At 43.2% G+C, this 23,393-nt stretch overlaps 2 protein-coding genes across 13 annotated transcripts in view; both read left to right on the forward strand.

The window, feature by feature from the left end:
- LOC105890945 (spectrin beta chain, non-erythrocytic 1) overlaps window positions 1-5,095 on the forward strand; it is a 72,673-nt gene extending 67,578 nt beyond the window's left edge. For all 5 annotated transcript variants that reach the window (XM_031579127.2, XM_031579125.1, XM_031579126.2 and 2 more), the window contains 4 exons: window positions 2,946-3,142; window positions 3,462-3,635; window positions 3,907-3,949; window positions 4,109-5,095. In XM_031579127.2, coding sequence (XP_031434987.1) covers window positions 2,946-3,142; window positions 3,462-3,635; window positions 3,907-3,949; window positions 4,109-4,297 — 603 coding nt within the window. In that variant the 3' untranslated portion in view covers window positions 4,298-5,095. The remainder of the gene's footprint in view (window positions 1-2,945; window positions 3,143-3,461; window positions 3,636-3,906; window positions 3,950-4,108) is intronic.
- Window positions 5,096-7,730: 2,635 nt separating this feature from the next.
- LOC105890894 (EMAP like 6) overlaps window positions 7,731-23,393 on the forward strand; it is a 61,798-nt gene continuing 46,135 nt past the window's right edge. For all 8 annotated transcript variants that reach the window (XM_031578974.1, XM_031578971.1, XM_042709480.1 and 5 more), the window contains exon 1: window positions 7,731-9,060. In XM_031578974.1, the coding sequence (XP_031434834.1) occupies window positions 8,864-9,060 (197 nt within the window). In that variant the 5' untranslated portion in view covers window positions 7,731-8,863. The remainder of the gene's footprint in view (window positions 9,061-23,393) is intronic.

The raw sequence follows: 23,393 nt of genomic DNA on the forward strand, positions 1-23,393 counted from the left end.
TGTATATAACAGGAAGATGAGGTAAAGGAGTTAAGTGCCTTAGTGCCTCACAACAGCAATGCCTTATGGGTCATAGAACCAGGACTGTACTGTAAGTCTTTGAGTGGTTTAAGAAGGGAATGGTAGTTTCTTCAGTCTTCTTAATCTGTTACGAGAGAATGCATCAGCTTGTGTGAGTGCTGTCCTTGTGTGAGTGCTGTCCTTGTGTGTGTGTGTGTGTGTGTGTGTGTGTGTGTGTGTGTGTTTGTGTTTGTATGTGCTATGTACGTATACTGTATGTATTTGCAGCTTAAATCGTTATACTTTGTACTTTTTCTTTTGCTATAAAGCCTCCACTTCACTCCTTTGTTTTCTCTTGTCTCATCCTCCTTCCATGTCCCTCTTTGTGTCTTTCTCTCTCTTTCTCCCTTTCCTCTGAACCTCTGCTTGTTGGTCCTCTCCTTAAGTAGTCCATTGCATCCAAGAGACTACATGTGTCCATAGATTTGAATGAATTTAGGAAGCAGCATTTCCCTAAACACTCGGCCCATTGGTCCACGTCCATATCATTCTAGAATGTTTTAGTAGCTGTCCAGCATTCCAACAATAGATTTAGCTTTATAAAATTGACCTGTTTTTGCCGATTCACCGTTTTTGCTATGTCCTTATGACTGCATCTGTGTATGATTGTATGTACGTATGTTTGTGTGCGTGTGTGAGTGAGTGAGTGTATGTGTGTGTGTGTGTGTGTGTGTGTGTGTGTGTGTGTGCATGACCTTAGAGATGTCCATTGTTAATGCTAATCAAGTCTCAGTCTGTCTCCAGTGTACTGGTGTACTTCATGTCATGTGTTCTCACATATATTGTCCTTTCCCTTCCTCCTGTGTTGCTTGTTTTAGCCCTCATTGAAATCCATTAGTACCACCATCCCCACCCCCACCCCACTAACTCACCCTACCCAATAAACGTATGTCAGATGAATCATCCTCTATGTATGTCCTCATGTCATTGTCATTGTGTTGCCTGTGGGAGAAGCCTTGTGTTTGTGTTTGTCTTTTAAGACATGTTTGTGTTTGTCTTTTAACATCACTGGGTTATTTTTACAGCATATCATTTTTGCATGTGACCATGTGCATGTTGTCCCTTGTGGATTTGAGTTTACTCTTTTTTTTTTTTTTTTTTTTTTTTTTTTTAGTGTTGTATGATCCATGTTTCAATCCTCTTGCTTTTTTAATCATGGGTTTATGTTCTGCTTCCCTATGAAACATATCTAGTTCCCATCCGCACATGTTAGGGGGCATTTAGGGCATGTATGCAGAAGCACTGTAAATGTGATAATCCTTTAGTGTGTGTGTGTGTGTGTGTGTGTGTGTGTCACGGTGTGTGTGTGTGTGTCACGGTGTGTGTGTGTGTGTGTCACGGTGTGTGTGTGTGTGTGTCACGGTGTGTGTGTGTGTGTCACGGTGTGTGTGTGTGCGTCACGATGTGTGTGTGTGTGTGTGTGTCACGATGTGTGTGTGTGTGTGTGTGTGTGTCACGGTGTGTGTGTGTTTGGGGGGGGTATATACTGTAGGCTCATCTGATATTTTATGATCAACACATCTTGATATTCAGGAAAATTCCAAATATAAACTTGTCAGTTTTGAAGTAGCTGTTGGGACATGGCTCAGTTATCTGACCAGCTCTAGGTTAAAGCCCCCAGGATTGGTCCAGCTTCTTACAGATTCTCAATAAGAGCATCCAGGATTGGTCCAGTCCAGAAGACCTCAGTAATGGGGTAATAAACTGACGAACTGCAGTGGATGTGTGTGGTGTTGACCTTTAACAGGCAAATTGCCTTTTCTGACCATTTCAGAATAATTACTAAGACGCCCTCACAATGACCTCAAGCAATTTCAGAAATTGTTTGCTAATTTTATTTGTTTATTTATGTGCTTGTTTTGTTTTCTGCTTTCCTCATCAAGGAGCTTTTCTGTTGCCATGTTGAAACTCTGTGTGTGTGTGGTGTGTGTGTGTGTGTGCAATCTAACGTCCTAACCTCTGATTCTGCATGCCTGGTGTACTCTTTCATCTGCTCTCTGCACTTCAGTGCTCTGCTTTGAATCAGTCTCTCTAATTCAAACCAGGAACGCATCTATAATCTCTTAATGTTAATGGCCACCATGACGTGGCTCCTCTGCTAGAGCTGGCCTCTGCGGTAGGGAACAGGATTTAGACTCACATGACTCACTGACCTGGACAGATCTGTGATGAGTCAGAGCCAGAGGCCTCCCTTCCCTTAGACAGGAAGAGCCTCAGACTGGCCGAAGGTAGTGAGTCATCAGAGAGGGTCACGTCTGAAAGCCATGCGGACAGAGATAGCTCGGAAGGAAATCTGTATGTGTCCAAACAGTGTGTTATGCAGTTATTCAAACATGACAGGGCATGTATGGTAGCGAATGAGAGAATGTCCAGAGACAGTGAGAGGCAAAGGAAAATGCAGGAATAGGCTGACTGAAAGTTACAGAGAGAGTCAGAGAAACATGACTTTGCAGATGAGTGAAGAGGCTTTCTATTCCACAGAACAGAGACATTGTCTTGACGTGAAGCTGTGTTGTAATTGTTAAATTGCCACAGATTTAACAATTGGAGGCTGGTGAACTAGCAACACATTTTTCTGTAGAAACAGCAGTATTTCTCATTCTTGCGAACCCTCACTTTTAAAAGTGCTGGTGACATGAACAACAAGAAGGCCTGTAGTACCCTTGACTTTAAACTATATAGAGCGTAGCCATCCCCATTCACCTCTACCTGTATGGAGGCCCATTTGTCCCCAGGTTTGAAAAGTTCGGTTTCTACACAGCTTCTGATCCTCTTGTGCATGAAACTGGCTGTGCTGTGCTGTGCTTGTAATGGCGTATAGCGTATCCGTCCGCTAAGATGTTCTGCCTTCTGCCTCCCTAAAGCTGTGCCTGTTTCTGACGCAGGAGGCTGCGGGAGGAAGTGATGCCGTTAACGGAGTGGTGGAGCCCAGCCCAGGCCCCTCTCCTACTGCGAGCCGGAAGGCCAAACCCAGCCAGGCGGCCACCCTGCCGACCAAGCCCCAGGAGACGGCCACCCAGATGGAAGGCTTCCTGCATCGCAAACACGAGTGGGAGGGCCACAACAAGAAAGCTTCAAACAGGTAGCTGCAGACACACTGGGATACATGCATTCATGGCATGTTTTCTCTCTCTCTCACTCACACTCACACACTCACACACACTTTTACTATTTAAAGAACTACACCCACACATAGACACACACTTACTTACTTACTTACTTACTTACTAACTTAAACACCCACATGCACAGTAGCTCACATAGACATGGACATGCAAATACAAGTAACGGCATGCTCACACTTCACAAGTACACTATTACTTCTACTGATGTGCTGTCCTCTGGGTTTCTGGCCTGCTGCTGGTGTTTCATGTACTCATGCGTTGATTGGTATGTTTCAGGTCCTGGCACAATGTGTACTGTGTGATAAACCATCAGGAGATAGGCTTCTATAAGGACAGCAAGAGTGCCAGCCAGGGCATCCCTTACCACAGCGAGATCCCCATCAGTCTAAGGGAAGCTGTTTGCGAGGTGGCGTTGGACTACAAGAAGAAGAAACACGTCTTCAAACTCAGGTAGGGAACAGTTTATACTTGTCTAAAAAGGCACTGAATCATTTTTGCTCTGAAAAAAACATCCTCTCGACTTACAATAATAGTTTTGAGGGGACAGTCAAAATCACTATTTATGAAATATCAAAAATCACTATGAAGTATTTACATTTAGTAATGGCTAAAACGAGTCCTTGTTTTAGCACTATGTTTGTGGATCCAGCCATATTATGGGCCACTACATGTCTGTGATTCACTGATCCTTACATTCTCTCCTCGTTTTGTGCTTTTGTAGAATTCCAGATGGAAACGAGTATCTCTTCCAAGCCAAAGATGATGTGAGTTTTTGTTTTAATCTAAAATTCTTCCTTACATTTTGAGCGTTCCTCTCTGTCCCACTGTTCCTGTGAGTTTTTCTGTGTCATTTTGAATGTGAGAGACCCCTGGAGTACACTGTCTCGTCTAATTCTTGTCTAATCCCCATGTTTGACCCCCAGGAGGAGATGAATTCGTGGATCCAGGCGATCTCCAGCGCCACGCCATCCGACCGCTCCGACGTGGCCCCCAGCAGCCACAGCACTCCCGCCTCCAGCCGCGCACACACCCTGCCCACCACCGATTCCAGCCCCGGCAAGCGCGATAAGGACAGGGAGAAGCGATTCAGCCTCTTCAGCAAAAAGAAGTAGTCGCTCAAGATCTTCCGACTGCAGCCATTTTGTCCTCCTCTTCCTCTTCATCCTTTTTTCCTAAATGAGAAGAAAAAAAGACAAAAACAAAAACCGATTGCGAGACTCCAGCATGCAAGCTCAGAGCCAAAACTCCACACTCTGTGCCTAATGACCCTCTGGGTGGGTTCGGAGGTCAACTTTGGCGTTCTTTTGTAATAAGGAAAAGAGAGAGAAAATGGGAAAAAATGTAAAAATTACACAAGGGTGTGTGATGCTTTGGGCAGCTTCCATCGCCAGTCATTCCGCAAAAGTCCCACGAGAGACGTGTTTCCGTTGTTAGAGTTGCTTTGGTCCTTGTTATTTTTCCTACTTTTGATCATGTCTTGCTTTGACTTCATCGTTTTTTGTTCTTACCATTTTTCTCGCTCTCTTTCTTTCTTTCTCTTTTGTAATTGTATGCAGTTTATAGGGTCTACCCTCAGTTTTGTGAGGCTTCTGTTTTTCTGCTGGTGAGAAGCAAGGCGTTGGTGCTTTGGACTCAAACCACATGGTGTTGAATTGCTAACTTTCTGTTGAATTTAATTAACTAATCAATACTCCAGCCATACGCTTCAAGAAACTACAGACCATAATAAACTTAGTGTAAAACACATACAATGAAAAGCCACTATAATACCTAATATTAATAACATATGCTGGGAATCTTAAGAGATAAGATATGACCAGTCAGGTTGGATATTGATGAAGGACTAGTTATACAAAACAATATGTTCTAAGCGCCATTGTTTTTTTTTTGTTTTTTTTTCTTGAGTTGCATTTTTTTTCTTGAGTATGGTTCAAATTTATTTAGAAAAGAAGTATGAATATAGATGTATTATAAACACATTAAAGCATTGTTGTTTAGTGGAAAATTTGAAGTCCAGCCTTTACCTGACAAGTAAATGTGACTGAAACATGGCTGCTTGCTTGTTGGCTATAGCACTGCGTGTTCTCATTTTGCTATTTCTGGCTATTTGATAAATAGTGTGCATTTCTGTCACTGTAACTATTGTAATGATACATTTCCATCATCTTGCACAACAATCAACAATGCCATGAAGCCAGGTGTCCCCCTGAGGTCTCAATACAACATGTCACACGTGGCCCCTAAAATGGATGAATCTGCACCTGTAGCCTTTTACCCCTGTTAAATATGTGCAAAGTCATTAAAATGCTTTTAAAATGATTGATTTTGTGTCTGATGCTCAGGGTTTTGTCTTGTAATTTTACTAATCTGCTGTTTCTTCCATGGCCGTGCTAGGTTATCTGTTTGTGTCAGGACACTGTGAAAAGGCAACGCTCAATACCCAGTCAAGTTATGATTTATAGAAGATGTAATACTAGAATTGTCAGAGGCAGTGAACCTAATGTTTCAGGAGCACACACCTGGGGAAGCCTGTTCAGATTTTAATACTGGATGACTACAGAATCTTTCACTGACAATGCAACGCCAATAATGTTACGACCAGACTTGATGAGAACATAATTTTTCTTTAATGCTTGAAACGGCATCAATACTTTGAGCTGCACTAACGCAAGGTAATAGATTCCATTAGTCTCCCAGGGTCCTCTGTGCCGTACACACACACACACACACACACACACACACACACACACACACACAGTGCATCTGCTGCTGGTCAATAGTGGCTCAGTTTTAAGGCAGGATCCCTATTGCTCCTTCTTGCACCAGCTAATAGTGCAAGTCCACATTTCAGCATAACAAATTCCTGCATAGCTGCCTCCAGGCATATATGTAATAAAGAGTACAGGTCACTAAACTAAGTTTGACTTCATACCCTTCTAATAAACTAACTACATATTTAGTAATATAGTCAATATCCAGACCATGACATCTCTGTAGGGAAGTTCTGGATTTGAATAGAGAACAGCAAATATTGACAGTGTATATACATTTACATGACATTATATATAATCATACATCAACATAGGCAAAGCTCTTCATTCCTAATGCATGTTCAAAACATTCAGTCGTGTTGGACATCAAGCTGGTGTATCTTATACCCTGGAGAAAACAATGTTGTACCTCCAGACACTGGTCAGCTCTGACCCTGGCCTCCACAGAATAAACTAGTCTGGTCTCAATAGCTATATCAATCCTCGTACTTTCTGTTTAACATTAGATATATGATCTGAATATACATATCTACAATGTAATGGTATGAGTCCAAAACCACAAATATTATTGTCAAAATAGTACATAACACTGCAGATTTATTTTCTGTTCATTTAAATAATAAATGGTGCTTAGAAAGGCTTGTGTAGCATACAAAAGTGCCACACACACATTACATGTTATGCAGTACAATTATGTAAGAAACATAATAACTGAACAATAATATAATATTGTGCACATTAACTTCAGTGATTTTGGTACACTTGAGTAGTCATTCCAAATGGGGGGAAACAAAACATGGCAAAATCTTTTTTTCACATCTGGTTAATATTTTCTCACAGAAATCGTGCAGATACTCTAGAGACTGCCTCCATATGAGCATATTTCACATTATATGCTCTGGTATATTTCACTCTCCAATTTCAATTTCACAAAGAACATAATCTAACAGGAAATTCAACTGAGATTTGCAGGTAAGAAACTGGGAGGTAAACTGTTTGTTTTAAATAAAAGCAAATACAAGTGTGGGCTTCTTAAGGCCTAACAGATGAGTTGTAGCCTTGTATGAAAGGGAACAGGATAAACAATTGCTGTGAAAGAAAAGTAGTTTTACTATTGATACTATCAGTAGGTCTCAGATCACAATGAAGAGTGGATAGTTAAATATGCACAACATTTATCTTCCACACAGTCTGATGCCTTTCCAATCATTTGTAAATATTTGTTTCCTATGACACATTGAAAAAAAATGTAATCTGTAACATTCTTGACAAACTTTACACCGGTCTTGGGTTGGCCACAATGGCTTCTCCTTAAGACCCGTATTCACAAGAAATCCTCCGTCAATGACGGACCTCTACCTCCAAGCTACCTGTTTTTCTACATAATTCTGTTTAACAACTATATCTCCTTTGAACCTCCTGGCGATATGAAATCAGAAGTATCCCTGTACATGTTCAGTAGTATCAACATTACGTACTTACTACACATTAGCTAAACTAAAATACTGAAAAACAGTACAAAGGCAAACCATTTAAACTCTAGATTATGTTAAATGAAAGGACATAACATGCTATTCTGGATTGCATCATAGTTGCACACCTCCAACCACCCAGCTGTTTCCATACTCACCACACGGCTGTCTCGTTTCTCAATTTCAGCACCACGGATAGCGACAGAACGCTGCCCGCTGGTTCTTGTAGTTTTGAATACCTTATTTCAACATTGCGGGATCAAATTGATGCGAAATCCTCGATTGCCCATGAACCTTTGCAGCAGGCCGATTTCTATCGCAGTCAGAGGCGGCGCTCATAGCGTCGTGGTAACAAGTATCACCTAGGAACCAAGGAGGTGATTCTGGATATAATATGAGAAACGCATAGATTTTTGTTGTACTAGACTAACAGGAGCCATGCCTGGCTCTGCCAAACCTAAACCACGAGCCCTGTTTCGGTAAATGTATTTATCTTACTGTTGTCACTGGCAATTTGAACATGCTGCATTCTACGATAACTCCCTGTCCTGGAATCTGTTTTTCATCCGTTTGAAATGCGGACTAAGCAACACAGACGCGCTGACAGCAGTTACATCTGGAAGCGTTTCAATTATTTGCATCTGGACGGAAGTTAACAACAAGAAGACTTATATTTGGGGCGGTGTCGTAGCAGGGACCGCGACCGACAACAAGAGCGAGGTGGTCCTACAACCGACAGAGTGCACTTTGCGGGATTGATTGAACGCGCAAAATCCCAATTCATCGCGAGCTCAAGACTCTGGGATTTCCCAAAATCAGATTTGTGAATGGTTGTCATACGGTCTTGCATTTTTCGAGCGTGTAACATTTTCCATATTTTTGTCAAATTCTGTGTATTTTTTTTTTCGGTAAAAACTGCAGAAACTATGGCTGATTGTACGACAGAGGATTAGTGTGGGGATTATATTTAGCAGTGGCGGAATCCTCTCCGTTCATTTGTCATTTGTTTATTCTGCACCACTGGGCTACATACATCCCATTGGGAGACAATTCTTGTACGATTTAAAATAAGCCCTGTGTTTTTACACCTTTTAAATGTTCTTCTGGATGAATGTAAATGGCTGGTCTCTGTTTACCCTGTGAAAAGTTATTCAGCATGAAATCTTCTGATGTAATGAGAGAACGTATCTCGCATTTTAAAGGATATTAAAAACATACTCGAGTTCCAAAATGTTTCGACACAGTTAAGCAAATCCTGATGTGCACATCAGTTGGATGAGCGACTGACCCTGTGGCAACATAACTAACACTGAGAGGACCGCCTGTGTCACTGAAGTATTTTTATGAGCAAATCACGGGCAGCGTTGATGTCCTTCAAGACAGAGACAAATAAGAACTTCTAAGAAACATCAACCATAAGAAGTTGTTAAATACCATGGCCGATCGGACTGCACCCCGTTGCCAACTGAGATTAGAATGGATTTACGGGTATAGAGGGCATCAGTGCCGCAACAACCTGTACTACACCGCAGGCAAGGAAGTGGTGTATTTCGTTGCTGGAGTTGGCGTCGTGTACAACACCAGAGAACACACGCAGAAGTTCTTTCTAGGGCACAATGACGATATTATCAGGTAAGTCACTTGGAAATGGTATATATCTGTGTGGATTTGTGTGTTTTCCCCAAAAACTCCGCACAGATATTTTACCTTAATAACATAGCCACATGAACATAACACCCCTTGCTGTGCTCATTAGAGCGTGATAGTCGCTTTTCCTCCTGTTAGATCGCCACCAGCCATCGCTAATGCTTTTATAAACTGCTTTAATCTGATATTACTTAATCTAAATTAATGTCATTATCAGCAATCTGACGTTTGGATTTGCTTGGCTGTCACGCCCTTAACCCTGCTGTCAGGTTATAGACGGTTGCCTAGCCTACCCCACACCCCACCCCGTGCCCACTGTTTGACATAAAACTGACTAAAACATTGGGTAGCTGACCGCATAAATGATTGCATTTGTGTTGATGGAAGATGATAAAACCAGGGCTACTGGTGAAGGACATTTTTTCTTGCTGACCACTACTGCAACACAGGTTGATACATTTCTCCATCTCCCACTTTTAAACTGTAGGTCTACCTGTATCATTTTCAGGTGGATCTCATATGTTATCCAATATTTCCTATAGGATAAAATACAGTGTCTGTCTAGACAGAAACGTTTCTCTTAGACAGCACTTGTTGCTTCAGATTCAGTATGTCTAGAAATATATGGCCTATAACGAAGTAATATAATACCTCTCGATTAGTCTGTAGTTAGGTTATCTGAAGCCAAGCCAATCGTTCTCAATGAACATAGTGACTCCAATACAAACAATAGACCCAGCTGTAAATCCGATATTTACTTGGTTGTCATGTCGCCAGGACTCTGGTTTGTTTTCTGTGAGGCAGCTGTCAACAGTTTTAAATGTTACGACATTAGCATGTATGCAGACCTGTATGTAGAAAATACACAGGCCTATGGCCTACTTTACAGCCTTTTATTTTGTAAATGCTACATTTGCTGCTACACCATTCGCTTTTCCTGGCGAAGAACTTCTTCGAATCAATATTTAATGTTCCCTAATTGTTGGTGATTTTGTCATTATACATCGAACCAGCAAGCTAGTCATAGGCAGACATGATGACTCTGAGTTCGGTTCAATAGAGGAAGTTTATTGTAGTGCTGTATCATCCACTTGTGGTGTAGCTGCGCTTACTATCCGGCGGGCTTGCCACTGCTTGTCCTTTTGTGTAATCGGTGGCCTTTACCTGTAAGGTTGCTGTGCCGCCCTTTACAAAGCATCACTCCCCATGAGCTTTCCTGGCGCTACCACTGATCAAGCCAGGGGAGTCGAAAGCCTCCGATCTAATCTGACCAGCAAAATAGCACCGCTGTTGGCGTGCTCCCACTGACGCTTTATTGCATCAGTTTTCTCTCTTTTTCCCTTCTCGGGGTACAAACCCAGAGATAATAATCATTTGCATCTTAGTTGTTAGGAGACTTTTGAAGCAAGCGCCCGGAGTTTTTTGGAGAGAGACTGTAGAATAAACATGTTTGTCTCAAGAAATGGGAAGGGAGATGTAACAGAGCTAATGATTGCCGATGGTGTTTTGCCTCTGAGCCGCCCCGTCCGTGGTTGTGTGTTGTGGGAGGTTGCCAGTGAAAGTGAACGCTTATCCCTCGGCTGAAAAGAAACCTGGCGTGCGACGGCTCATGAATTGTAATTACAATTGGGAGAGCCGAAGCACCCTTTCATTAAAGATAATAACTTAAAGGGAAGAGGACGGGGAGCAGCAGAGAAATGTAGAGGTGTAGAGTAATGGGCCCTTTGGCTTACTCAAGTGTAGTGTGCAAGGGCTCAAGAGATCGAGTGTTTTGATGTATCTAAATGTTTCACAGTGGATGCCTCTTTAAACATGTAGTCTTGACGGCATACGAAATGCCCTGTGTGGACTAGGTTGAGGAGGATGACTTGGCAGCCTGATCTCACAGTGTTGGCTGTGGTCAGGTGTCTTAATTGTTGCATTTGTGAACGTGTGCGAATACAGGTGGATTTGTAAACCTGTGTGTGTGTGTGTGTGTGCGTGTGTAGATAGGATGAGAGCTATTGCTCACATTGTGGTCAATCACATTGCAGCTCGAAGGTGCTTGAAGTGGGCCAGGTGCTTCTTGTGTGTGTGTGTGTGTGTGTGCGTGCACACGCATATGCACTTGTGCGTACAAGCCAGAGTCTCACAAGGTCATGTTCCTTCCCAATTTAGACCCATTGTAATTACTCCTTTTCATGTATGGGTGCTCACTCGTCTGCTCTGGATAATTGAAGTCTCCTGTCCTCTCGCTGCGACTGTCTGAAACAAGGGTTTTTTATAACTTATTTTTCCAAGAGGACCCACTCCAGTCCTCAGGGCTCATTCATAGTCAGCCGGCCATAATTGGGTTGCTGGTTTTTGTGTCTCATATCACTAACTGGCTTTGCTCTGAAACAAGCAGTCATGATTGGAATTACTGTTGTGGGGCAGAATGAGTGGGTCCTCCAGATTGCTGACATTAAAAAGCAGTGACTTTGACATGTCCCTTATACAAGGCACCCTTCAATTAAGCTAAAAACTTTTGATAATGAAAATAATTTTTACAAGTGTCATTACTATGCAATGTTACATTAATCAAGAGTACCTCTATGGCAGCTGTACAATGCTAGAGTATTATGCTTTTGCTTTTTATGGCAAATAATTGGTTTGTAGAAAATCTCGAGGTGTCCTCAAAATCTTGTTAGGCTGCTCACTTCTGAAATAATGGATGCACCTCCATTGGATGCTTGTTTCCATGTTTAATTTTTAAACTGCTAGTCAAGTCGAGACGGCAATTAGATACAGAACACCAGCTTACAGTACTAGTGCAATGTTATGCCTCGCATTTCAGCCACCTGTCTGACAGCACACAAACATGATTTTCATGTTTTTTAAAGAGGGAACAGACACAAAGCACTTAAAGGATTACTATACACAATCTTGTATGTAGTATTGGATGGACATTGAGTTGTGTTGTATTTTTGGTATTTTACACACCAATGTTATTTTACACATCTCCTGTCAGTCAATTGTCCTACATTATGTAAAGTCATCGCATGGCAGATTTCAATCTTTCTCCCCCTTTGTAATACTAATTTGGACATTAAAGTAGTGGTTATATGTTAGAGGCTGTTATTGTATGGCAGAGACATTGCCTGCTTTGGCCATACTGTGAGAAATGGTGATTTTTCATGTTTTTCAAAAAGGGAACAGAAACAAAGCATTTAAAGGATGACTATACACAATAGTGTACGTAGTATTTGATTAACATTGAGTTTTGGTGTATTTTTAGTGCTTCAAAGCTGAATGAATTAATTAATGTGCCCACTATTTCAAAAAACGTAGAGGCTGTTGTTGTATGGCAGAGACATTTCCTGTTTCGGCCATACTGTGAGTTGTGTGATCTGATCCACACTACCCCTGGTTGCTCTGCCCAGCACCTTTCCCCCCAGCTTTCTTTGTTCGTTTTCAGGCCATGCATGGCTGTCCCTCAGTATTTGTCCTGCATTGGTTGTCCCACTTCCTGCAGTGCTAGAGGGTAGATCCTGGTTCCGGATGCATCCGTCACTGCCAGGGATCGGTGCATTTGCGAGGCCGCTTGAAGGACAGTGAAATGTTCTTCAGGAAGAAGAAGGTCAAGAACAACCCTCTACTCCAGCCCAAACCAACTTTATCAAACGATTTCTGTTGTTCATACTTCCTATATTTAATTCATGCAGTAGCCTTTTTTGTGCTCTGAGGAAGTGTTTCCTCTCTAACTTTCCTGAGATGTGATACTCTTCTGCTCATGGGTGGTAATTGGCATGGCCTGTCACATTGAGTTATCTGTAGCAGCAGAGTTCAGTCTGTAGGGGATTGAATTCAGAGAGAACTTTTCACCCCCCCAAAAAAAAAACTTTTTCTGCATGAGGCAAGACTGCAGTGCACAAGTGAGAGAGAGAGAGAGAGAGAGTGTGTGTGTGTGTGTGTGTGTGTGTGTGTGTGTGTGTGTGTGTGTGAAACTTGCGTAGCCCCGGGTATGCCCGGATGTGCCTGTGCAATCTTACTCTAAAGCTGGCACACCCAGCCAGTGGCTTTGCGACAGGCCCGAGCTGGAAGACGTTCCCGAGGACAGCTGATTAGTCCACAGCAACGACCATTCCATGAGAACCCTTGAAATCTATGATTTTGAGCAGGAGATGACATGTCCAGAAACTCTCTATGGGGTCCCCATACCATTAGCTTGCAAGGAGATGATGGAATGCCTTTTAAGTCAATATTAAATAATTGAATATTCCTATGAAATAAAACCTGACATAAACAAATGAGGCAATACATATATTAATATACAAATAAATGATTTTATTTATTTCAGGGAACTTTTATTTCATTGGTTCACATTTATTTATTTCAAGTTACTTTTATTTCATAATGCCACATTTATTTCCCAGCTATTTTTATTTCCATCTGTTATATGCCTTTGTAGATGTTGGGGTTAGGCAGTAGGGTTAGGGGGTCCATGCTTAGACTTCTGCTTGGGGCCAGAGTCCCTAAGAAATGCCCCTGCACCCAGCATAATAAAAAAAAGAAAATGTGTTAGCTGCAAATAAAAAAAACTATTTAATATTATTTCTTATTATGTTTTACTCTAATATTATGTTTTACTCTAATAAGAATAGATTAATGGGCAGGGAGACTTGTAATGGAAATTCAATTCATAGTTCAAATGAACACAAGGTAGCTTTGGTGCAGGCGCTGCCTTTATGCTATTCAATCAGTGGTCAGTGACAGATCACGCAAACTAGTTAGCTTGAGATTTCAGGACATGTTTTTTAAGAGTCCATGCATTGAGCAAGAGGAATAGATAATGACTGTCAGTAAAGAGCTGTCTAGGTTTGTGGCCATATTGTTGTTTGGTTACCCTTGCTAATAAAAAATCTGATCTGAGGTGGCTGAAAAAATAACGTTACAGCTTGCCTCTGCCACCTTATTTCTTGAAAATATCATATGTTGCTAAGCAACTGTAAACAAAACCAGTAGCCTGCTGTAGATACAATGAATAAACAAACAAACAACAAACAAGGCTGACTGCAGTCAGTTTTTTATTGCACGCACAACTCACAGCAACACACACGTGTTATATATATATGGAGGCGACCAGGACACACTACACACACGCACACGCAGGCCTGAGGTCGCAGTGAATTTTTGCTCTGCCTTTAACCCATCCCGGATCGTCCTCCAGGAGCAGTGGGCAGCTTCTCAGCGCCCGGGGACCAAGTGAACCGTCCGTCTCGGTCAGGGACGGACAGGATTGTTCTGTTCTTTTTGCATGTTTTTCTGTTGGGGTTATTAGCGGAGGAAACCCCTTGTGAACACGGGGAGAACATGCAAACTCCACACAGAAAGGCCCGGGAGATAGCCCACTTGAGCACTGGGAGGACCTGCCCCACAGAGCCAACAGCGCCCCATGTGAACCCATGACCTTCTTGCTGTGAGGCTGCAGTGCAAGCAGTGCAAGCAACTGAGCCACCGTGCCACACACTGTATAACACTGTTAGTTGGCAAATACTCTGAATAGTATTTTACTGAGATCCTTTACAGATCACTTTTGCTTTGGTTCTTGCATGCCCAATATCCCATAGGCACACACAAATAAATATGTCTGGCTATGCTACTGATGTGAGAGAGAGAGAGCGAGAGTATGTGTGTGTGTATGTGAGAGAAAGAGAGAGAGAGAGAGAGACTCTCTGTGTGTCTGTGTGGAAGTAGGGGAGTGTGTGTCAACCGTAATGTGTTAGGGTGTTCTTTGCCCGTCCGTATTAATCAGGGGTAATGACTGAATCAGAGGCTGGCTTCAGTGGCTCTCTGGTGGGGTCATTAGCACCAGGCAGAGCTCTACGTGCTCATGATTTCATGGATCTGAGGAGCTAGGTTGAAGCTGTGACCTTTCACAAAGAGTTCCTCTCAAAAAAAATCTCATTATAGTGCATGGATAGAGAGGTCACTAGTGGTTTTGCATCCAAAAGCCCATTGCATTTACTCAAATATAGCTTCAAGCTGTATTTGACATAATCGAAGAGGAATATGGCAGTTCTGTTTGTTCACCAAGTTTGATGACCAGCCATTGCTCAATCCTTACTGTCAGATCGCCGCTAACAGCAGATTGGCTTGTGAACAGAGGCCTTGTTTACCATAAATGTGTTTATGTACAGTATATAGTAAGAGACGTCCACCCTGACTTCACTTTTTTTTCTCAATCAACTATTCTTTAACAATCAGCTAAATTGTGAAGTTTTGCCAGAAGGTTCTTTAAAGGGTCCTTTCCTTGATGACAGCTGCTGAGTTACGTTATAATGCAGCCACATTTTGTAAGCATGCGTAACCATGGCAATATTTTCCCATAACTCCACTTACAGCTGAGCAACCATATAAACAGACCCTGTTTAAGCACCATGGTGTAAGATAACAAAGGTATGCTGGACTCGTTTCCAAGGGAGGTTCATTAAGCTCAAGGAAGCTTCTATAGAGGAAGGGTGAATTTCAACACAGTTCAGACCAGTTGATAGTAAAATAAATTGCTTTTATAGACATTAATATTGAAAAATGTCTGTTTAGTCCTAATACATTTTACAGATATTGGAATGGAATATGTGGGATATTTGGAATTATTATATTGCAACGACAGTTTGAGCGTTCTGATTGGCTAATGTGAAGTCATGCCAGCCGCATATTGCCCTCCTCACCGGTCAATACGGATCCGTATTGCCCTCTGACGACATTTTCAAAATGAGCGAAAGCGATCAGTCTGTTTTACTATCCAGATGACATCAACAGCCAGGAGGAAATTCAGAACAAGCGAAGATTTGTTATTGAAAGTGATGATGAAGACTAGAAACTATAGTTTGAATCACTTGTGTTTTTACTTTAAATTAAAGCCATTTTAGCTGAGCCGTGTTTTCTGTTGATCATTGTAACTTGAAGTTAGCAAGTAATTGGTTGCTATGCAACACCTGAAATACATTGTGCCGTGAGAAGACTTGAGAGCTCAACAAAACGACATGTTTTCTATTTACAATTACCATTTTTTTTCATTTCGGTTTTGGCGTATCAACCTCGCAATCGCTCAGTCGATAGTTAAAGCCTCAGTTTGATATTTCCCGGCATGACCTCACTCTCGGTTAGTAAGTAGTTAGTATCAAAGCAGTAAAATGATATAGAATGGCAAGGAAAACGGAGCAAACAGGTATACAGAAGAAGATGTTATGTATTCCAATAGGTGTGAATTGTACAGGTAACAGGTGATGGTCCTTTTCCAACTGTTTTGGACAGTAGTAAAGCCTACTTCTCATTGCAATGAAACAGATCAACATAGAATTTTTTTAAGTTTGAGATTTGAGGCTACTTTTAGGCTACTTTGCACTCTTTAAAGAAAATGTATTGCATGTCCCTTCATGTGTTTTATCTCCTGCTGGATTGTTGGTCTCACAATACATCACTATTTCATCCTAACCCATCTGTACTTGTAGTGTGGGATTAAATGGTCGACAGTGTGTATCTTTTGAAAACATCAAACCAAATTTGCAGAATCCTCGTTGGATATTGGGGTTTATGTGCCATTTTTAGCAGCAATGATTTAATACCTCTCCCCAGGTTGCCTTTGGCCAGGACCAACATATTAATAATGTTTCTTTGGGGAACGATAAAACCTAACGTGGGTCTACATTACTCCGTCAGATTATGGAGGTTTGTGATTCAACAGAGGCTGTGGAAGCTTCCCATTCACAAGTCCTGCTGAACAGCTTAGTCCCAGTGTGAGTCTGTGCGTCTCAACGCTCCCTGGCTGATGGCATGTGGCATGTTCCGCTGCCAATGCCCAGTAGAGCACATGGGGGCTGGTGGCTGCACTGCCAGCGTGTCGAGCTGCCCGCAGTGATGACGCGGCCAGAGGGACTGATGCCCCGGGGCGATGGCAGAGACCTGGCCACGGCAGACACTGCTCTATCGCCAGCCTCGCTCAGAAGCCATTTTGACTGTCTTAATCTCTCCCTCTCCATCTCCCTCTCTCTGTCACTCACTTTCGCTCCCTCTCTCTTCTTTCTCTTTTTCACAGCCTGTTCCTCAGTCTTTTTCCTAAGTTCTGTATCTCTCTATCTCTCTCTTTCTCTGTCACTCTCTGTCTCCCGGCCCCAGAGGAACGGCTGTGATTAGTCAGTCTCTTGATCTTCCCCTTTCTCCAGGCCTTTCTCGGTACTCTTGAGTCAGAGAAAAAAGATTGAGGATGATGAAAAGACTTTTTCTGTGAATCGATACGATATGGAGTCGAATACCTGATAGCATAGTAGAATGGCCCAGTCGGATTATTCAATGGTAGTGACATTGCTATTCAAGTCATTGCATCAAAGTGGTATATAATTGAAATTTTTATGTTGAACACATACAGGGAATGGGGTTGATTGTAGTTTTGCTCGGAAATGGCAAGTTGACTGACAGCCTCATAATTAACTTAAACCGCATGCATTCATTTCTGTGTCCTGCTGCCGCTTCAGTGTACGCTCCATATTCCGTCTCTCTGGGTACTGCGTGAAGTCAGTGGGATTTAGGGCTCAAAAGATAAGGCATCTGGGTCCCTGTCGCAGTGCCCTTTGCCCTTAAGTAATGCATGCCCCAATTTCCTTTTGTCACACTTTTAACACAACTCTTACTTGCCCGGATTTCCCGTCACTTTTCTCGCTCTTTCCTCAAGTTATTTTTATTCACAGCATTGTGTTTGCCGGTCTCGACAGCAGCACCATGGTAACCCCAAAGGTGCTTAGGTAAGATGGTAATTTTGAAACTCACGTGTCTTGTCTGAGGAGTATATTGTAACACACCGTGTACAGAAGTCTTGCTTTTCGATAGAACGGAAGCATAAATATTTAGCTACGGCACAGAGTTTTTTCGCACAACAACAAAGACACCACTGAATTATACATTATAATTCATGTGCCCATTTTGGAGCATTGAAAGCATCAAAGGCCCTTATCCAGGCTCTATCACTATAGAGAATCTGCGAGATGGGAGTTCCTATTTACAGTGATAAGTGTCTAAGCCTCCTATGTGTCACTGTTTATTCAGTGATGGAATCTGCTTTGGAGGAACCTCAAAGGATACAGTCACCATTGTCATCCTGTCGAAAACACACATACACACACACACACACACACACACACACACACACACACACATACACACATACACACACTTTGAGGACTTGTCTATCGGTAAATCAAAAGATCCAGTGAATTTGCTGTGCTCTAGGAAGAGCCCCAGAAACAACAGTAATTGGCACATCACAATTCCGTACAGCACCTTGCATTGTGCCAAAGTGAAGGCGGAGACACTGGTAGGTTGGCTTGTGATGTGAAAGAGTATTCCTCTCCTGTTTTTCAGTGGGTTGATCTCACTTCTGACACAGCTCATTGTGACTCAGGCCTCTTGGATATCCCCTCAATATTTGGGCATGAAAGGGCAGTACCCTTATCCTCTGCCAGCTGTCATAATCTAAGTAAGTATTGTCATAATGTGTGACAAATTTTCCCACTGATATCATTTTGCAAAGGCGGTCTCCTAATTTGAACTGGTGTGGAGGCGACAAATTGCCGTGTTCTATTATTCATTAAGCAATTTAAAATGTTCAGAGGAACGGAGCTCATTATAGATGAACTGAAGCTGTTTAAAGTTTAAGGATATTCAGCCTCGGACAGACCCCCCAATTGATGGCTTTTATATCCCACTATTGCTCCTGTTTGAAGTTTCTCATCAAGGCCAATTTCTATGATTGTTTAAATAATTTTAATGCAGCGTCGTGTGGGGGGCACGTGTGAATATGTGAATAATGGGACATATATACAGTATGTGTCCACATCTGCACACACGTGTGTGTGTTTACATCTCATGTAAGGCAGTTTTTATTTATTGTTTATTTATTTATTATTTATTATTGCCCTCCAGTGCATAGGATGCTGCATGCATGCAGAAGCCACAGAGGGGCATTTAAAACCAATACGACACGTCTGGCAGCTCCTCCCTCCCTCCCTCCCTCCCTCCCTCCCCCACCCCCCAGCTCGGCTGATTTTATGAATTGGGTTACTGCTCTGCACCGTGGAAGCTACCTTGCTCCGCATGGCCTCTCTGGGCTATTTATAGCCTGCCTGCGCTGATTTTGTGTGCTCGCTAAGAATAGACGGAGGTTGTATTGCTAGCGTGTTCCAGTGGAGCAGATGGTGGCAGCCCCAAGGACTCTGGCCTCCAGGAATTTCAAAAGGAATTCACCCTAATTATGAGAGGTTGGCTGAACAAGGTGCCCATTTGAGGGCAGTGAAAGCGCAGGTTATTACAGGGACGGGTGAGTGTTTTAGGGGCAAGAGGTTTAAGTGGAGAGAGTTGGTAGAGAGGATGATGATGATGATGATGATGGAGGTGGAGATGAGGGTCAGGTTAGAGGTGTGTGAGTGTGTGAGGAAGCACAGTTTGGGTCAGTGTCTGGAGACTCGGTGTGTGTTGTATCGGTCTTGACTGGTAAAATAACATGTTGCAGAGCAGGGCAGCAGGTTTGTTTATGCACACATGACAGTGCCTGAGTCATCGCCTCCAAATGTCATGATTGTGTGAAGAGTGTGAGAGGAGAGATGATTCAAGGGCACTGCAGTCTTAGAGGACCAGTGGAAATTTATATTCAGGATTTTGAATTTGAGTTTGTTTTTACTTTGTTGCTTGAAGTGTCATCAGGCTTGCACTGGATGCAGTGTGCGTTTCAAGACCTTCACCTACTCACACTGCTTTCCCTCTCTCTCCCTCTCTCATAATTCTCTTGCTCTCTGTCTTGCACACATACCATCACAGACACACACACACACACACAAACATACTCAAATGCCTTCTCTCTTACTTTCTAACCCTCAAGCATACACACACACACACACACACACACACACACATACCTGAGGAGGTCTGACATTGAAGCAGAGGAGTCTCACAGTTCTGGAGTGTGTGTGTGGGTGTTTCTGTTGAAGGTGAATTCATAGAGCTACAGATGAGTCACGGGCCAATTGAGTCCACATAGGAAGAGAGCAGTAGAGATGGAAGGAGACTGAGATACAGAGGGAGAGAGAGAGAGAGAGAGGGAGAGAGAGTGAGTTTGGAAGAAGTAAGCGAGACAGAGGGAGGTTTCCCTGCTGGATTCACACTCAAAGGCACGTGCCTCTCCCGTCTCTCTCTCCTGCTCCTCTCCTCCTCTCTCTCACACTCACACAAATCCCAAGCCATGCAGGGGAAGCGTTGTGCACAGGAGAGAGAACCAGGGAGGAGAGGGAGGGAGAGAGAGAGAGAGAGAGAGAGAGAGCGATAGATAGATAGACGAAGACAGTGCGGTGTTACAGGAGCACCAGGAGTGTTTGGTGCTAAGAGGGAAAGAGTCATGCATTAGCCCTGTTTTTGCTCCATTTATGATTTGCCTCTGGGAGTTCTGAAATGGCATGATGACTACCCTTAGTGAGGAGGTCTGTTCAGAGAAGAGGGAAGGGCACTCAATTGCTCCTGTGTGAAAAGAGGGGAAAGATGAATACATCTCTGAGGTGTAGCTCAGACGCATTGGCACTTAACATCTCAGACAGCTCCCACATTTAACATCTCAGACAGCTCTTACACTTAACATCTCAGACAGCTCTTACACTTAACATCTCAGACAGCTCTTACACTTAACATATCAGATACCTCTTACACGTCTCATATTAGCAGTGCTGTCATATTCTGGGAACATTGTATGTTCTGAAATGTCACAGTGTGGTAGATGTTAAGCACTGCCTGTAGTCGGTCACTAGAAACATGTATTATTGGTAATACATATTTGTGTATCTGTGTACGGATGTGGTTTCAGTAATATCTGAAGTTGTGCTGGCCCATTGAAGCTTGACCTGTCTGCAGCTTCATTCAGAAACTGAATGCTGCCCCTCCCCCTCCCCCTCCCCCCAGCAGGCTTTAGTTCAGTTGTCAGGGAAACCGTCCAGGATGCTGATTGGTTGTCTGCTTGGCTGAAATGTTGGGTCATTCCCCAGTAAAGCGCTGGATCAAACAGACAGAATAGGAAGCACTTCCAGAAATTAATCTCCTGAAGCTTATTAGTCTGTCATAATGCACTTCACGCTTGCGCTCTCTATGGCTTGCTCAGGGCAAGATGCTTCATCACAACTTATCGAGTATACGCATAATTAACTAACTAATGGAAGCTGACTATACACACTTAATAACTCAATCCAGGGTTTGTTAAAGCAGCACTTTCGATACATTCTTAGATATTGGAAACTCAACCTTGCAGCACTGAAAGAGGTATATTTTCAGTAATATAATGATGTATGGAATGTACCTGTGCCTCCCTTTAAATCAGAGATGGATGAAGGCAAATTAATCAGGTAAAATGTGATGTTTCACCATTCCACCAACACTGAACACACACACTAGCAATGCAGTGCGGCAGCGGTCATCCACACTCTGCCTTAGTGGGATTTATCTCTGTTATTTTCCTCTGTCGCCCCCTCCCCTGTGCTCTCGGGAGGTTGGGAGGGGGGCTGCCTGTGACAGGCGGCTGCGGCGCAGGAAGAGTGTCGCCTGCTGGGGGGTCAGAGGCCACGAGGCCCCTGGGCGCATCAGCAGCGGCACCTCTCGCCGGCATCAAAACGGCCTCAAAGTAACCGCCAAAGATGAGTTATTGATTTGGCGGCGGGGTGTGAGGTGAAATGGAAAGGTGTGTGTTTGTGTGTGTGTGTGTGTGTGTGTCTGTGTGTGTGTGTGTATGTCTGTGTGTGAGTGTGTGTGAGTGTGAGGGAGGTGAGGAGGAGGTGAGAGGGAGAGGATGGCGGTGGCAGTGGTGGTGGTGGTGGTGGTGTCAGTCTCTGAGGGGCGTAGTCTGATGTCTGGAGTCTCCTGTTCTCCACATCCTTTGCTGCTGCTATGGTAGCTGTTATTGTTGTTTGGCTGGCACACCTGGTGAGGTGTCATTTTGAATGTGTCGGGTGATGGGGTGTGTTTGCAGTCGAAACAGATGGCAAGAGATGTTTCCCTGATGGTTTGACGTGTGTGAGTGTGTGTGTGTGTGTGTGTGTCTGTGTATGTGTGTCTGTGTGAATGTGTATACATATGCATGTGTCCGTGAGTGTCTCTTTGTATGTGTGTGAGAGTACATATACTGTACATGCATGTATCTGTGTGTGTGTGTGTGTGTGTGTGTGTCTGTCTGTCTGAGTGAATGGGTATACGCATGCATGCATCTGTCTGTGTGTGTGTGTGTGTGTGTGTGTGTCACTTTTGAATCATGCTCGATGTCCCAGTCAAGGTCAGTGTGGTGCCCCCCCCCTCCTCTGCTCAGCCCAGTGCCTGTGTAATGGTGCCTGACACCCCCCACCCCCCTCCCCCCCATGCCTTGCACACGTGAGCACGCGTCTGCCAGTGTCTCACTAATGGTGCCATTATCCAAGTGTATTTATAGCACACAGGGCAAAGACCGGTGAGTGTGGCAAAAAAAAACGGTTCACATTTTTCTCTCCCTTGGGGAGGTGAAGAACCTACCGCAGGGACCTGGAGGCTCAGCCGCCATCATGCAGGGGAAATGAACCCCCGTGGAGAAGCCAAAGCCCAAAGTGTGCCCTCGTCTTAGCTGTACTTCCATGTGTTCATGATGTGAATGAGTTGTTAGCTTGTCATGGTGCTGTAGCTGATAGCTGATGGTCAACTCTCTATTATTAGAGAGAATATAAAGAATATCTAACCTGTTAAATAGTTCCCATACAGACCTCTTTATTCCATTACTGAGGGCATTCATGAGTGTTGACGTTGCAGAGTTCAGCAGCCATTGCGCAGGGGGGATTAATCTCCCCCAAGTGCTCTCTCATCTTTGAGACACATATGTTAGCTAGTCACGTTATTACGGCTTATATATATTAGATGTCCACTCACAGTATTATATAAAGGATAGCCTACTCTATCTAACCTGTCAAACAGTCACCATACAGACCTCTTTATTCCACTACTGGGGGCATTCATGAGGGTTGACATTGCAGTTTATGTTGACTGTTTCTCAATTCTCTGTGCTATTTTGTCCGGGCTACATAGTCACTTAGGTGCAATACTAAGCAGCGTTAGTTAGTATTCACCTCGTGGCTCAACCATTTCATTTCCATAACCAGAACATGGCGGTCTGCTCTTGGTTATGTGTTTGAATATCAATGTCTATGTTGAGTTACATGCCCACAGAGCGATATTTAAATGATTGAACTTATACGGCATGTCTCCCTGGTGTAACCTTGTTTCTGTATAAGTGCTGCTCTCATAGTAATTTTGTC

The sequence above is a fragment of the Clupea harengus genome, chromosome 13 (assembly GCF_900700415.2).
Source record: "Clupea harengus chromosome 13, Ch_v2.0.2, whole genome shotgun sequence".
NCBI lineage: Eukaryota > Metazoa > Chordata > Actinopteri > Clupeiformes > Clupeidae > Clupea > Clupea harengus.